At 43.7% G+C, this 18,249-nt stretch overlaps 1 protein-coding gene across 1 annotated transcript in view; it reads left to right on the top strand.

Annotated features, from left to right (window-relative positions):
• aopep (aminopeptidase O (putative)) overlaps window positions 1–18,249 on the top strand; it is a gene marked incomplete at its 5' end in the record, with an annotated part of 117,424 nt that overhangs the window by 91,785 nt on the left and 7,390 nt on the right. The window contains 3 exons of the mRNA XM_084176991.1: window positions 5,674–5,790; window positions 17,295–17,381; window positions 17,500–17,655. Of these exons, the coding sequence (XP_084033117.1) occupies window positions 5,674–5,790; window positions 17,295–17,381; window positions 17,500–17,640 (345 nt within the window). The 3' untranslated portion in view covers window positions 17,641–17,655. The remainder of the gene's footprint in view (window positions 1–5,673; window positions 5,791–17,294; window positions 17,382–17,499; window positions 17,656–18,249) is intronic.

Here is an 18,249-nt window from a genome sequence, read left to right as displayed (position 1 = left end):
TCCTTCTCTTTGTCTAAGCTAACCTCCAGCTGTTTGTATTTGTCACCACTGGGCCCGTTCTCCTCTCTCTCACGCACACAGCGGCTCTTTTGTTCCAGTCCATGTCAAAGGCGTCTCTGTAGGCTTGCGTGTATATGTGTGTGTGTATTTGAAGACCGACTGGTTTGTTTCTCCACTGGGAAGAGAGGAGGAGAGATGGAGGAGAGGGAGCCTTTCACAGGGGAGACGTTAATCAGATTGTGGTTTGTGGCGAGGCATTGAGTGGGAGAAATTAATGAAACCTCCACAGCCTAGGAGGCTCTAGCCATTCACAGAGCAGCGTTAGGTCACAGGGGGTTGAGAGGTGAAAGGTTAAGCCTAGAAAACAAAGAATGGGTGGGGCTCTGCTTGTACCTCCTGGAACAGGTTCTGAGGTCACACCAGGGGAGAACGACTGCCCCCTCTGATTGAAGCCACGGAAGTTCAAGGCAGACCGTGGTACTGCAGGCATTGTTTGCAGAAAACAGGATCCCCAATTATAGTGAATGGAAAAATGTTAATCTTTGTGGTCAATCATCGTGTAAATAAGTAAAACATGTGAAGACAATCATGGTACCAACAATTTCTTCTAATACACCAGATGTATGTCCTTGAACAGATGATTAAAAAAATCACATACAAAATAAGTTATAATGATAATTGAGTTGCTAATGGAAGCCTGCAGTACCCCGGTCGGCCTTCAACTTGAGTTAAGGCATCCGCATGCTTCGGTTCAGCTGGCGCCTACCCGAACTCGGCTAGGTGAACGAGTGTGCTCGCATACTCCCTTAAAAGACCTTCGCTTGAAAAACGAGAAAAAAGCGGCAATAGTACTGTTTGTCCATTTTGAGGCGCTGTAGCCAGTATACACTTCCTCAAAATAATCAGAATTAATTTTAAGATAACTCAAGAAATCTGTCAATAATTGTTTAATTTTTGTCGAAGAGATACATTTTACATCTAACTATGTTTGGTGCAGTATTTCTCAAGTGAAAGAAATTGCATGAAAACGAGTCGTCTATCATTGAATGACAACAAAAACTTGAAGAATCCCTACTGTTGACCAATTACTGGCGAAGGGGCCTAGACTTAGGCTACCGAAATGTGGCTTGCCTGGAGAAAATGTTTTGTGTGCATGAACAGCATAAAAAAAAAACATACAAAAAACGTCACTTCCTGGAGTAGCTCAAACGGCGCATGTTATGTCTCCATGAGACGCCATCTTAACCGACTTCATTTGGTTTCAAAGCACTATTGAGGCTTCACATAGGAATGATGTTGTGACGTGGTCAATGGCTTTGTCCATTCATATATACAGTCATTGGGTCACACTGATGAATACACAGACAAACACGCACACACATGAAACACATTTGATACACACACACACGGTGGTGTGATGCTGTGGTGTGATGTCTATGGAGTGGATTGACAGTGTATAGTATGTGAAGTGGATGTCCCATAGTGATAGCAGGCATCTCTTTGCTAGGCCCTTCTTGTTTGTCCCTCCCTGCTAGATAAATCAACAGCATTGTCTGTGGATGAGACAGTTTGTGTGTGCGTCTCACAATCAGGCTTAGTATACACTGCAAGCTGTTTTGGGGGTTTATCCGTCTAATCAAGATACATGTCAGACACACACACACACACACCACATTAAGCATCTCAATCCCAGAGCATGTTATGATTGTGATAAAAGCAGAACATTCTAGAGGAGAAGAGGGGAACAGAGAGTGATATAACAACAGAGGAACATCACTCTGAGACATCCACTATCTCTGAGGTGACCCAGCTGTGACGTCATCAGTACAGATTGATATCAGACAGACAGTCAGCTGTGTTTCCCAGGCTCAAAGACCAACAGAGGAACATGTGACTGACTGAGAAGAACCTTTCGTCTGGTTGTTCACTGTTGCTCAAACATTCAATGAATTCTATGAATGCGTGAACACACACACACACACACAAACAAACACAAACACAGTGAGAGGCATCCTGCTTACATGTGATCTATAATTCAATAAAGTCACCTCCCCCTATGTGGGAGGAAATCTTGCTGAGAGGGGCCAGAGAAAGGAGAAGGTGGGGAGGGATGGATGGAGGTTGGAGGGGTAGTCAAAGAGATTGACTAACATTAAAGATAGAAATGGGGAAAGGGAGAAAGAGTGTAACCCTAGTACCTGGTGGTGCCAGAGAGCTTTTACGAGTCTGTGGTCAGACAGAAATAAAAGGCAACGGAGCGACTGAATGGTCAGTCACACACAAACACACACACATGGTTGAATGGCCTCTGAGAAATCACTGTTAGGTTTTATAATGTCACAGTGATTCCACGTCTCCATCACCCATAATGCAGTGGGTCTGAACGAGCATTCTGAGACACCGCTGGAAAGGAGGGAGGGAGGGATGGGGGAAGCAGGGGAGAGACACACAGCTCATTGAAATGCCAATGTGACTTAGGACCCATACGGATATTTCGGGAGATGTTGGTAGCAGTAACATTGATAACAACCACATTATTAAACATTGGTACTATGTGGATACCATGATAGCAGTGATTCTCTCTCTCAATGAGCTATTAGAGAAGGGTGTTTTAAGGGGGAGAAAAAGATTGAGAGAGGGGTGGAGAGAGAGAGAAAAGGTCAAAGATAAAGAGGCTCTCAGTGTCCCACACACACACACACACACACACACACACACACACACACACACACACGCACACACACACACACACACACACACACACACACACACACACACACACACACACACACACACACACACAGGTTGCTTAGTGTGGTATCCAGTGTCGTTGACATGGAAGTTATAAACGATCACAGGATTCTGGCTCCCCTGGGGAAAGAGGAGAATGACCTGTCTGTCTCTGTCCGTCCGTCCATTTGTCTGAAATAGCAGGAAGGTTCCCGGAGTGTTATTACACTCAGCTACTGTCATATTACTGTACATGTTTTAGTACTGTGGTCCTGTATGGCTCAGTTGGTAAAGCATGGCGTTTGCAACGCAAGGTTGCGGGTTCCATTCCCGTGCCACCCACACCTGAAAATGTATGCACGCATGACTGTAAGTCGCTTTGGATAAAACTGTCTGCTAAATGTCATATATTACTATTATTATATTATTACTATCTTATATTAATGTAGTTATTACTATGGGGGCGCTCCCATCTGACGTAGTGTCTTCTTACCTGGGGGTTTCAATGTGCCACTGTGTGTGAACACCCCATCTGTATGTTTGATATCAGTGGATATTAAGTGACCTCCAAAACAGCAAATCATCCTACAGCAAGAAGGATAATGATGATTGTTCTCCTAGTCCAGACCAGCCGTTTAGGGCTGATGAGGCTGATGAGGCAGAAACAGACCATTAGACAAGGCTGGGGGGCTACACGAGTAGGCTAACCACTTTGGAGGGGGACGGAAACATGAGCATGAATATACGGGGGAGAAAACAGAGGGTTTCAACCAAGCCTCTCTTAAATGGCCATTACTCTTCATGCCACTCTGAGTAGTGTTTGTAAGTGTTCATCTGTGTATTTCTGAGTAGGAGTTGTGGAGTGTTCTGAGGCTTTGATAGAGAGGATGGATGTGGAGGAGTCGGAAACAGACCAGCAAGACCAAACACATTACCGCACTAAGTGGCGCTCTGTGTGTGTGTGTGTGTTATCGGGAGGGGAAAAGGTGAACTCCCTGCCTGGGAACCCCTTGCCGAGGGTGGCACCACACTGTTTGATCTCATATCTCATGACCGGGTCAGGGCTGAGACCAACAGTAGCCCCAATAGTCCGGTGTTGAGAACATTTTCCCACTAGAGTGGGAAATCTATCCCCTATCTCTGGCCTACACATAAAGCTCACATGAACCGCTCACACAGATTGTGTGTGTGTGTGTGTGTGAGAGAGAGGAGAGAGAGAGAGAGAGAGAGAGAGAGAGAGAGAGAGAGAGAGAGAGAGAGAGAGAGAGAGAGAGAGAGAGAGAGAGAGAGGAGAGAGAGAGAGAGAGAGGGTTTTACGACTGGATCATGCCTCTCAGAGACCCTTTAAGATGGAGGGACATAACGGTCAGCTCTCACAAGATGGAGGAGTAGTGATGTGAGGAGAGCAAGACAGAAACACGGACAGATAGAGAGAGGTACAGTAAGAGAGAGAGAGAGAGAGAGATCTATGTGCAGAGTATCCACATTAATTTACTTTCAGTATGTAGGCTGTAGTTGTTTGACTTGTGGATTTGAATGGGATTTTCTCAGATCAAACAATGGTCAAATACTTCCTGTGTTTGAAATGGAGAGCTTTCTGGTAGGGCAAAGGTTCTCCTGGTATTTCCTTACCAAAAGTTTGTTGTGGATAAGAAAGATTGACAAAGGGAGGAATGCAAAAGAGAAGCAAAAAAAGAATAAAAGAGGATACATTGAATGTAGAAAGGTTGTGTGTCTAGGTGTGTGTGTGTGTGTGTGTGTGTTTGTGCGTGGAGAGAGCCAGTCCCAGATCATAATGTGATAATGGGGTAAGAATAGCAGCTTGGCCTCCACCTATTTATATACAAACACACACACACAGCTCCATTTTCACATCAGTCTCTATGGAGCCTCCTTTAATTCATCCCAGAGAGAGAACCAGAGAGGAGGAATATGTGTCTCGTCTATCCCAGGGAGAGGCAGGCAAGGCTAGGCACAGCTCACAGCACCATTGGGGTGTCTCTCTGGATGACCTCTTTTAGAATACAACATAACACATAATTAATCAGCACTATCCCAACAGAACAAACGTAGAAATGAACGTGTCTAACATATTCTTGCTTTAATCTTCTCTTTACTGTGTCCTCCCCTGTTCTAGAGCATATTCAGTCATGGGAAACCTGCTTTCTTTTTATATCGAATAATATTTAATAGTTGTAAGGCTTTGGGCATCAGCAGAGAAAAACTTTAATCCTTCTTTGTGACTGTGTGCTGTTGAGACGTTCACAAGACTCATCATGTCCCTAAATGGTGGAGTTTAAATAAGAACAAGCTGTTTTCTCTCTCTCTCTCCCTCTTTCTTTCCCCTCTCTCTCTCCCTTTCTTTTCATCTCTGTTTCACTCCGTCTACGGAATAACTAATCTGCCTCTCTCCATCACCGCTCCGCTTCAAACGCTAAACATTCCCCCAACGTTTCCCTTACATTCTCTGAACATTTGCCTTGGCATTATCTTAATATTTTCCAGATTAAAAAACGAGCATCTCTTTATGTCACTCTTCATAACCCATCCAGTGGAGTTTAATTATCATTGACTGTTTGCTGAGTAGAGACTGATATTAATGTGTGTTCAATGTTTTTCATAAAATACCCCTCAAACAAAATGAAATGTTTCACCATATGGGTATGGGACTGAAATTGGAATACTGTATGTTAGTGTTGACTTCATGTGAATGGCACAATTTCCCTTGTATACTTTAGTAGGGATGATGATTCCTACAGGTGGTTACAGTGTGTGTGTGTGTGTATGTGTGTGTGTGTGTGTGTCTATCTGTATGCTCAATGTTTCCCTGTGTGTGTGTGTGTGTGTGTGTATGCATGCGTGCGTGGTCAAGTAAATCATACTGATGTTGTCAATCATGTTGAGACCCACAAATAACCCCTCCTTTCTATTTACGTTGCCTAGGTGACGCCGGAGCAGCTGGTGTTGCTGTTGGAGCTTCTGCTGGAGGAGGCGGAGCTAAGTGTGACATCACTGCGTAGGATCCAGAGAACCTACGATCTACAGAAGCAGGATGCTGAGGTAAGACTGCACACTCAAATGTATATAGTATGTATAAGCTGGACGCAGCAGCCTAAGTATTGTTGTCCATTAGTTTACTCCAATTAGGGGAGGGATGATAGGGTTAGGGGAAAATAATAAAGAAGGAAAATATATTACAAAATATATATATTTAAAATAATATACACTACCAGTCAAAAGTTTGGACACACCAACTTATTCAAGGGTTTTTCTTTATTTGTACTATTTTTTTTACATTGTAGAATAATAGTGAAGACATCAAAACTATGAAATAACACATCATGTAGTAACCAAAAAAGTGTTAAACAAATCAAAATATATTTTATATTTGAGATTCTTCAAATAGCCACCCTTTGCCTTGATGACAGCTTTGCACACTCATGTCCAAGATGGCGTAGCAGTGCGGTCGTGGTTTTATTCATTGTCCTAGTGTAAATATCCCGTTTCTTGTTTTTTGTTGTTGTCTATTTTGTATATATTTCTCAATTTTACTTTTCATTCTTTAACTAAATATACTTTCCTGCAACCCGCCTCACCCAACGTGGAAAGGATTCTATTATTTCTTTATAACTTTCGTCAAGAACCTTAAGCTGAAACTAGTGTAGCTGCAACTGAATGGCTACTTGCTATTAGTCACCGTTAGCATCTTCACCATTGTCCGTGGCCTACACTATCCACCAGCCAGCTCTAGCTCTAGCCTGGACAATTCGTCGGCCAGTCTGCACAGCGTGCTATCGACCCAGAGCTTATCAGACTTTCTGCCGGAATCCCTGGACCCTAGCGCCGGATCATCGCAACCAGCTAGCTAGCTGCAACCTGTTGTTGGCTAATTACCATTGCCCCATAGCAAGCACCAGTTAGCCTTGAGCTAGCCTCAGGCCCATCTCCCAGCTACCTCTCTGTCAACCGGACGGGACCTCCTAGTGTTGACACTGAGCCCCGCCGATCCAACACGACTGGTTTGCCGGCGAAATCGTCTGATGTGGTTTCAACAGGCTTCCCGTTGCGACGACCACGAAGATCCATCTGCTAGCCCCGGCCCGCTAGCACACGCAAACTACAACTGTGCTCCCTGCTAGCTGTGCTGAAGCACCAATTTGAACTGCTCTCGGACTCACATATTGCTGTTCACTGGACCTTAAGATCACTCAGCTGCACAGCTGATGCCTGCTGGACTGTTCCTTTACACGGTACCCTGTCCTGTTTATTCTGTTTAGCCTCAGCCCAAACTTTATCGCTATTACCAGTTGTTGTCTTAGCTCTCTCTAATAACACCTGTGATTGCTTTATGCCTCTCTCCCTTGTCAATATGCCTTGCCTATTGCTGTTTGGGTTAGTTATTATTATACAATTTCACTGTAGAACCCCTAGTCCCTCTCAAACTGCCTCAAATAGTTCCTTTGTTCCACCCCCCATACACGCCGAGACCGACTCAATCGGTGCCTCCAGTGATGCTATCTCTTTCATTGTTACCCAACGCTTAGGTTTACCTCAACTGTACTCATATCCTTCCATATCCTTTTCTGTACATAATGCCCTGAATCTTTTCTACAACGCCCGGAGAACTGCTCCCTTTATTCTATGTACCCAACGCACTAGAAGACCAGTTCTTAAAGCCTTTAGTTGTATCCTTATTCTAGTCCTCCTCTGTTCCTCTGGTGATGTAGAGGCTAACCCAGGCCCTGCAGCCCCCAGTATCACTCCTACTCCCCAGGAGCTATCATTTGTTGACTTCTGTAACTGTAAAAGCCTTGGTTTTCTGCACGTTAACATCAGAAGCCTCCTTCCTAAATTTGAGTTATTCACTGCATTAGCACACTCCGCCAACCCTGATGTTCTAGCAGTGTCTGAATCCTGGTTTAGGAAGGCCACCAAAAATTCTGAAATTTCCATCCCCAACTATAACATTTTCCGTCTAGATAGAACTGCCAAAGGGGGTGGAGTTGCAATCTACTGTAGAGATAGCCTGCAGAGCTCTATCATACTATCCAGGTCTGTGCCCAAACAGTTTGAGCTTCTACTTCTAAAAATCCACCTTTCCAGAAATAAATCTCTCACTGTTGCCGCTTGCTACAGACCCCCCTCAGCCCCCAGCTGTGCCCTGGACACCATATGTGAATTGATTGTCCCCCATCTATCCTCAGAGTTCGTACTGCTTGGTGACCTAAATTGGGATATGCTTAACACCCCGGCCATCCTACAATCTAAACTAGATGCCCTCAATCTCACACAAATTATCAACGAACCTACCAGGTACAACCCTAAATCTGTAAACATGGGTACCCTCATAGATATCATCCTGACTAACTTACCCTCTAAATACACCTCCGCTGTCTTCAACCAGGATCTCAGCGATCACTGCCTTATTGCCTGCGTCCGTAACGGGTCCGCGGTCAAATGACCACCCCTCATCACTGTCAAACGCTCCCAAAAACACTTCAGCGAGCAGGCTTTCCTAATTGACCTGGCCCAGGTATCCTGGATAGATATAGATCTCATTCCGTCAGTAGAGGATGCCTGGTTGTTCTTTAAAAGTAATTTCCTCTCAATCTTAAATAAACATGCCCCATTCAAAAAATACAGAACTAAGAACAGATATAGCCCCTGGTTCTTCTCAGACTTGACTGCCCTTGACCAGCACAAAAACATCCTGTGGCGTACTGCATTAGCATCAAATAGCCCCCGCGATATGCAACTTTTCAGGGAAGTTAGGAACCAATATACACAAGCAGTTAGGAAAGCAAAGGCTAACTTTTTCAAACAGAAATTTGCATCCTGTAGCACTAACTCCAAAACGTTTTGGGACACTGTAAAGTCCATGGAGAATAAGAGCACTTCCTCCCAGCTGCCCACTGCACTGAGGCTAGGAAACGCTATCACCACCGATAAATCTACAATAATCGAGAATTTCAACAAGCATTTTGCTACGGCTGGCCATGCTTTCCATCTGGCTACCACTACCCCGGCCAACAGCTCTGCACCCTCCGCTGCAACTTGCCCATGCCCCCCCCGCTTCTCCTTCACACAAATCCAGACAGCTGATGTTCTGAAAGAGCTGCAAAATCTGGACCCCTACAAATCATCTGGGCTAGACAATCTGGACCCTTTCTTTCTAAAACTAGCCGCCGAAATTTTCGCAACCCCTATTACTAGCCTGTTCAACCTCTCTTTCGTAACGTCTGAGATCCCCAGAGATTGGAAAGCTGCCGCGGTCATCCCCCTCTTCAAAGGGGGTGACACTCTAGATCCAAACTGTTACAGACCCATATCCATCCTGCCCTGCCTTTCAAAAGTTTTTGAAAGCCAAGTTAACAAACAGATCACCGACCATTTCGAATCCCACCGTACCTTCTCCGCTATGCAATCCGGTTTCCGAGCTGGTCATGGGTGCACTTCAGCCACGCTCAAGGTCCTAAACGATATTATAACCGCGATTGATAATAGACAGTACTGTGCAGCCGTTTTCATTGACCTGGCCAAGGCTTTCGTCTCTGTCAACCACCGCATTCTTATTGGTAGACTAAATAGCCTTGGTTTCTCAAATGACTGCCTCGCCTGGTTCACCAACTACTTCTCAGATAGAGTTCAATGTGTCAAATCGGAGGGCCTGTTGTCTGGATCTATGGCAGTCTCTATGGGGGTGCCACATGGTTCAATTCTTGGGCCGACTCTTTTCTCTGTGTATATCAATGATGTCGCTCTTGCTGCTGGTGACTCTCAGATCCACCTCTACGCAGACGACACCATTTTGTATACATCTGGCCCTTCATTGGACACTGTGTTAACAAACCTCCAAACGAGCTTCAATGCCATACAACACTCCTTCAGTAGGCTCCAACTGCTCTTAAACACTAGTAAAACTAAATGCATGCTCTTCAACCGAACGCTGCTTGCACCCGCCCACCCGACTAGAATCACTACTCTCGACGGGTCTGACCTACATTTTTACATTTACATTTTAGTCATTTAGCAGACGCTCTTATCCAGAGCGACTTACAGGAGCAATTAGGGTTAAGTGCCTTGCTCAAGGGCACATTTACGTCATTTAGCAGAGCGACTTACAAATTGGTGCAATCACCCTATAGCCAGTGGGATAACCACTTTACACTTTTTTTTTTTTGGGGGGGGGGGGGGTAGAAGGATTACTTTATCCTATCCCAGGTGTTCCTTAAAGAGGTGGACAACTACAAATACCTAGGTGTCTGGTTAGACTGTAAACTCTCCTTCCAGACTCACATTAAGAATCTCCAATCCAAAGTTAAATCTAGAATCGGTTTCCTATTTCGCAACAAAGCCTCCTTCACTCATGCTGCCAAACATGCCCTCGTAAAACTGACTATCCTACCGATCCTTGACTTCGGCGATGTCATTTACAAAATAGCCTCCAACACTCTACTCAGCAAATTGGATGTAGTCTATCAACAAATTGGATGTAGCCCCATATACTACCCACCACTGTGACCTGTACGCTCTTGTTGGCTGGTCCTCACTACATATTCGTCGCCAAACCCACTGGCTCCAGGCCATCTATAAATCACTGCTAGGCAAATCCCCGCCTTATCTTAGCTCATTGGTCACCATAGCAACACCCACCCGTAGTTTGCGCTCCAGCAGGTATATCTCACTGGTCATCCCCAAAGCCAACACCTCCTTTGGCCGCCATTCCTTCCAGTTCTCTGCTGCCAATGACTGGAACAAATTGCAAAAATCTCTGAAGCTGGAGACACTTTTCTCCCTCACTAACTTTAAGCATTAGTTGTCAGAGCACCTTACCGATCACTGCACCTGTACACAGCCCATCTGAAATTAGCCCGCCCAACTACCTCATCCCTATATTGTTATTTATTTTGCTCATTTGTACCCCAGTATCTCTATTTGCACATCATCTCTTGCACATCTATCATTCCAGTGTTAATACTAATTGTAATTATTTTGCACTATAGCCTATTTATTGCCTTACCTCCATAACTTGCTACATTTGCACACACTGTATATATATATATTTTTTTTTTCTGTTGTATTTTTGACTTTGTTTTGTTTTACCCCATATGTAACTCTGCGTTGTTGTTTTTATCGCACTGCTTTGCTTTATCTTGGCCAGGTCGCAGTTGTAAATGAGAACTTGTTCTCAACTGGCTTACCTGGTTAAATAAAGGAGAATTTAAAAAAAAAATCTTTTTATCTCAACCAGCTTCATGAGATAGTCACCTGGAATGCATTTCAATTAACAGGTGTGCCTTCTTAAAAGTTAATTTGTGGAATTTCTTTCCTTCTTAATGCGTTTGAACCAATCAGTTGTGTTGTGACAAGGTGGGGGGGGGGGGGGGGGTATACAGCAGATAGCCCTATTTGGTAAAAGACCAAGTCCATATTATGGCAAGAACAGCTCAAATAAGCAAAGAGAAACAACAGTCCATCATTACTTTAAGACATGAAGGTCAACAGCTTCACTTGAAGTTTCTTCAAGTGCAGTCGCAAAAACCATCAAGCGCTATGATGAAACTGGCTCTCATGAGGGCCACCACAGGAATTGAAGACCCAGAGTTATCTCTGCTGCAGAGGATACGTTCATTAGAGTTACCAGCCTCAGAAACTGCAGCCCAAATAAATGCTTCATAGAGTTCATGTAACAGACACATCTCAACATCAACTGTTCAGAGGAGACTGTGTGAATCAGGCCTTCATGGTCAAATTGCTGCAAAGAAACCACTACTAAAGGACACCAATAAGAAGAAGAGACTTGCTTGGGCCAAGAAACACGAGCAATGGACATTAGACTGGTGGAAATGTGTCCTTAGGTCTGGAGTCCACATTTGAGATTTTTTGTTACAACCGCCGTGGCTTTGTGAGACGCAGTGTGGGTGAACGGATGATCTCCGCATGTGTATTTCCCACCGTAAAGCATGGAGGAGGAGGTGTTATGGTGTGGGGGTGCTTTGCTGGTGACAATGTCTGGGATTTATTTAGAATTCAAGGGACACTTAACCAGCATGGCTACCACAGCATTCTGCAGTGATACACCATCCCATCTGGTTTGGGCTTAGTTGGACTATCATTTGTTTTTCAACAGGATAATGACCCAACACACCTCCAGGCTGTGTAAGGGCTATTTTACCAAGAAGGAGAGTGATGGAGTGCTGCATCAGATGACCTGGCCTCCACAATCCCCCGACTTCAACCCAATTGAGATGATTTGGGATGAGTCGGACCGCAAAGTGAAGGAAAAGCAGCCAACAAGTACTCAGCATATGTGGGAACTCCTTCAAGATTGTTGGAAAAGCATTCCAGGTGAAGCTGGTTAAGAGAATGCCAAGAGTGTGCAAAGCTGTCATCAAGGCAAAGGGTGGCTATTTGAAGAATCTCATATATAACATATATTTTGATTTGTTTAACAGTTTTTTGGTTACTACATGATTCCATATGTGTTATTTCATAGTTTTGATGTCTTCACTATTATTCTACAATGTAGAAAAGAGTAAAAGTGAAGAAAAACCCTGGAATGAGTAGGTGTGTCCAAACGTTTGACTGGTACTGTATATATGCACAAAAAATATATATATGGGGGATTGGAAATGATGCAGACAATTACATTGATGGAAGCCACAGTCTATCTGCAATATTAAAGTTGATCTACCCCTGCAAACACACACACACACACACACACACAAACAAACCTTAGTTTTAATTAGTTCTTCTCACCTCCCTTTGTGCAAATTCAAAATAGAAGCAGCTCTCCTCTTTATAGGCTTTAGTGTATAAAGGCCAGAAGCATAACCTTCGTGTTGTAGCACAGGGCTCACTTCAATAATAGCAGAATTATAGACTTACAATTTAATAGTGTTTATGCGTAGGATAAGGTATGGGTGGGAGTTATATGTGTGTGTGTGTGTGTGTGTAGGGGCTTTACTGTACTCTAGCATTAAGTGCAGCAGTCAGTGTAAGCACAGCTGCGATAACATTTACATTTTAGTCATTTAGCAGACGCTCTTATCCAGAGCGACTTACAGTTAGTGAGTGCATACATTTTCATACTGGCCCCCCGTGGGAAACGAACTCACAACCCTGGCGTTGCAAGCGCCATGCTCTACCAACTGAGCTGCAGGGGACTATAAGGCTGTAAACTGAGTTAAGCTGTCATTGACACATGCCCTGTCTTGAAAATAATTAGTTGATACATTTTTCTTATATGAAGCCATATGAATTACTGTATATGACCTTTTTGGAAGGAGAAATCATCAATCCTTTATGTGTAGCTCAGATGTTAGTTAATGTCCAGTAGGCATGCAGTAGGCTGTGAAATGATCAGTACAGTATGTAGGCCTACATTATCAACACCATCACATTTTAGTTGAACTGAACTGAGCATATTTTGTTGGGACCTTAAGGCAGGAATTAAATTTTAATTAATTAATTAAATTAATTAATTAATTAATTAATTGGTCATTTAGCAGACGCTCTTATCCAGAGCGACTTACAGGAGCAATTAGGGTTAAGTGCCTTGCTCAAGGGCACATCGACAGATTTTTCACCTAGTCGGCTCGGGGATTAGAACCAGCGACCTTTCGGTTACTGGCACAACGCTCTTAACCACTAAGCTACCTGCCGACCAAATCACATTTTATTTGCTACATGCGCCGAGTACAACAGGTTGTAAACCTTACAGTGAAATGCTTACTTACAAGCCCTTAACCAATAATGCAGTTTTAAGAAAAAAATAGATAAGTAAAAAAAAAGAAAGAGCAGCAGTAAAATAAAAAGTTGCTCCGGCGTCCCCGTGCCATCACTTCTAAGAATCAATTGAGTGTAAGAATAGAAGACTGTAAAGGATGTGAGTGTACAGTATTGTCTGGCCTTCAGTGGTTCAATATGAGAAGGTCTCTGTCTAGGTCTCTATAGTCTGGCTGGGGGTAAGAGGCCAACAGAGATGTTCCTCTACAAATTCCAGGAAAAAAACGAAATGGTCCCTAAAAATAACCTGAGTTGTCACACAGACACATGTGCGTGTGTGTCCAGCCATTCCTCCAATGCTTTTTCTTTCTTTCCCTCCTACCTTTTCCACAAAATAAATGATCAATGTGTTTGAAAAGTTAAATAAATAAAGGCTAAGTGCAGCATCACTTCTCTCCTGATATGTTAGGTTAGCAGTGTTTACTTCATGGAGGTGTAGCTGGTAAAGTGTGGGAATTCATCACGCTTGAGGTTCTGTCTGTTATGGTTAGTGCTCTGTCCTTCCATTTGAATGGTGTAGAATGTGTGTGAGCATTTAATGTGGTGTGAAGGATAGCGTGCGAGCACTGGCTTCAATGCATGTGGGTCATTCCATGTCATTTCAGCAAGCCATGACACCCACCATCTCTGATTGTTCTGAAATCGTTTCTGTAGTTAGAAACAGATAAGATTAGCATTCCTGCAACATAATTTTTTTGAAATACAATTTGATCTTTGAGAAATTAAGCTAATTGATTGCACCCAAATTGGCCATTTTTATTTATAGGATTCTGATAATATTCAATAAATATAGTACCTAACATCCGATTATGACCAAACTTTTTTACTAACAATGAGTAAGACATGAGGAATCCAGAAAATGGTCAAAGCTACCCACGGATGTAGGATGCGACATAAACCTAACAACTTCAATGACTCATTTCTCTGAACAGGGGAAAAAACATCACCAAATACACTGAGAATACATTACATAGTGTGAAGAAACAATACTCAGAGCCGCAGCTCCATACTACTTGTCAAACATAAAGAACTGATACTATATACTCGTTGTTGGGGTGGGATTGGTGTGGGGGGTCCATGGGTGGCTTTTGACCATTTCTTTGAATTTCTTGTAACTCATTGTTACAAAAAAAGCTTGGTCCAAATCAGATGTTAGGTACTATAAACGAAAATGGCCAATTTGGGAGCAATCAATTAGCTTAATTTCTCAGAGATCTAATTATATTTCAACAAAATAATGTTGCAAGAATGCTAATCTTATCTGTTTGTAACTACAGAAACGATTTCAGAACAATCTGAGATGGTGGGTGTCGAAATCCTCTTGTGCTTTTTGAGGTGGAACGACCCATGTGTGTGTGTGACTGCATGTGGAAGTGTACTGTATGTGTGTGCCTACGGATGAGTATGTGTGTGCATGTATGAGAGTGAATGCGTGACTGTGGCTCGCTTCCTTTCATGTGTGTCTCGTGATGTGTGTTGGTGCCTATGCGTGTGTGTGTGTGTGGGCCATCAGTCGGTCAAACATACAGGGCACATTGTACAACAGAAGGCCTTAAAGCCCACGCTAGGTTGAAGGGTCCTATCAGAGAGGAAAGGAGTCTGTTACGCCAAACCACACCAAAGACACTCCTCATGTGTAGAAGGAGAGCAGGGGGAGGATGAGAGAGAGAAAGACAGAGACAGACAGACAGACAGACAGACAGAGAACTGCAGGGTAGGCGTCTGCATTTCATAAAGATGTTTTTCTCTGTTTTAAAAGGATTCAGACATACAGTAACCTTTACCACACTGTAACGGAAAACTGTAATTTCTTAACTAATTTTGGATATTATCAACAGTAAAATACTGTGAAACGTTTTACTACAGTATACTGTAAATGATGGTGCATTGTGCTAAAATTGTGTGGGCGGGGAAATAATTGCTGTATTTTGAATGGTACAGTTATTCCATCCCATAGAATACAGTGCCGTACCGTATTTTTGGAGCGCCAAAAACCTTTTGACCACTAGTGGGTGCATGGTATTGTTGGCGTGCCTTGTAAGAGGCTATACTTGTTGCACCCATTAGTAAGAGTGCTGTACCAATTTAATTCATATGTGGTTCCACATCAATTTAAAATGTATAGGGGACAGACTGGAGTGGCAGCAAGTCTTAAACCTTAATGGTTGAGCATTTTGCCATGTCCTTTTGGTCTGTTTTGTTCTGTAGTTGCTGCCAGTTTGGAAGCCTTTGTTAAGGCCTTTGGGAATGGAGTGATATAAAACATTAAATATTCATTGATATGCTGTGATATGTAAACACATTACCTAGCAGCCAACCTGCTTGCACCAATCCCCTGTAATTACAATAAAAAGACTTTGAAATACAAACCCCACTCCCCTCAATGAATTTATTTAATTAATCCATTCATTAATTCATTACGATTACGGTAGCATTTACTTTTTTACTGTATAATACAGTCAATTCTACTGTATTGTACTGTGTGTCATTACGCAGTACTTGCTTTGATACTGTATTTAGATTACAGTAGATGTACTGCAATATGAAATACAGTAAATTACTTGCCAATTAGCTGCCTGTAAGTTACTGTCAAATTCACAGCAACCCCTTTACAGTGCAGGGAAGGAACATGATCAGCAAATTTAGGCCAACGTATTGTAATTAATGTGTGTATCTGTTTGAATGCCCTCCAGGCCACCCTGCTCTGCTGCCGTGCGTAGCCCCAGCAGCTGCTCTCTGTGCTGGATTGCATTCCTGGGGAGAGCCCTGGGGGCAGCCAGCTGCCTGGTGCCCCTCTCACTCCCTTCTTACCCCCCTCACTGGGCCTCGCTCTCTCTCTGAGGGGAGACGCACCAATTACACCACACACATAGCCAGGATGTCACGAGCAGGACTGATTGATTGCAAAAATGGGAGAGAGAGAGAGAGAACGTCAAGACACGAAAGAGGTTGGGATCTGAAAAAGAGAATGCTGCCGGATCTATTGAAAGAGCATAGTGAAAACAAGAGAGAGAAAATAGCTGAGAGAGGGAAAGAGAGAAATAAAGCACTGAAATGGCAGTAAGTGATGTGGTATTACTAGGGTTGCAAAATTCCTGGAACTTTCAATACATTCCCTGCTTTTCCTAAAATCCTGGTTTATAGGCTGAAGAGGTAAAGGGTGCGTTCAGAGACACTGTTATCAAAGGAGCATTACCCAGCTCTGTTTCTCACGCCCCCACACGCAGGTGGAAGGGAAAACCGAGTGTGTGTGTGTGTGTGTGTCTGTGAATACATCTGTGTATGCAAGACATAAGAAGAAAAATAATCCTCAGTATTGCTGCTTCCATCTAGGTGAATTTATCGTCCAGGAGAGAAAAAACACCCCCTCATAGCATGAAATCACAAATCACTCCCATCACGAGGCTAGTAGAATAACAACATAAGGCTAGAACACACACACACACACACACACACACACACACACACACACACACACACACACACACACACACACACACACACACACACACACACACACACACACACACACACACACACACACACAGGGAGAGGATGAGGAGGGATGATGATGGAGGCATGGACAGAGCCAGTCTCTGATCTCTCCAGTCACCGTGGTAACTGAGCTCCCATTGATCCTCTGGGAGAAAGGCCAGGCACCATCCTACACACATGCAGAGAGAGTGAGTGTGTGTGAATGAGAGAGAGGGAGAGCTTGCTGGCCTAAAATGTTTTGTATGGCTCTTCCATGAGCTCTTCCAATATGTGTGTTTCAGGTGAGGCATCGCTGGTGTGAGCTGGTGGTCAAACACAAATACGCTCAGGCTTATGGAGATGTGGAGCACTTCCTCATACACGACCAGGTAACACTCACACACACTCTGTCTCTCTCTCACACAACACAGACTTGTGCAAAAGCATGTTGTGGGTGTGTATCTGTATGTTAGGCTGATTGTATTTGTTTGTGTGTTGTCTCTCCAGGCCATGGGTGTGTATCTGTACGGGGAGCTGATGGTTCAAGAGGACTCTAGGCAACAGGCTCTGGCCAGGCGTTGCCTCTCATTGGTCCAGAACGAAATGGACCAATCAGCTCGCAGAGTGGTAGAGGAGATGGTCCTATGAGGTTGCACACAACAGGTACTGACCCAACCAGCTGAGCCGTCTCATAATTATAGGTTCCATATGTTTCTGAACATTATTATGTTAAAAGTGATAATGGTCCCTTCTTGATTATGCCCTGCCTAAAGTGAGATCATATTGCTTTGAAACGATTTTGTATTATCTCTAGCCTCAATATAGTAGATAGTGGGCAGACATATACTTCCTCTTCAGTGCTATGTTTTCTCTAGCTCCTCTGCCACGTTTAGATGTGTGTAATGGGTCTTGTTTCGGAGTCCTACTGTAAAAGGACTCTTTGTTTTTGGGTGTAGTGACTTGGCCACCTCTCTCACACATTCCTCCTTGAGCTCTCTCTGTGTGTGTGTGTGTGTGTGTGTGTGTGTGTGTGTGTGTGTGTGTGTGTGTGTGTGTGTGTGTGTGTGTGTGTGTGTGTGTGTGTGTGTGTGTGTGTGTGTGTGTGTGTGTGTGTGTGTGTGTGTGTGTGTGTGTGTGTGTGTGTGCGTGTGTGCGTGTGTGTATGTGTATGAGAGCTCGGAACGCTGCCTTTTCTGTGGTTTCTCAGGAGCGCCGTCAGGATGTGTTTGTCAGGGCAGGAATTTGGGAATGTATTCC

This window comes from Coregonus lavaretus, assembly GCF_964263955.1.
Source record: "Coregonus lavaretus genome assembly, chromosome: 14".
Lineage (NCBI taxonomy): Eukaryota > Metazoa > Chordata > Actinopteri > Salmoniformes > Salmonidae > Coregonus > Coregonus lavaretus.
The sequence above is the reverse complement of the archived record's forward strand: the minus strand, read 5'-3'. Positions and strand labels throughout refer to the sequence as shown.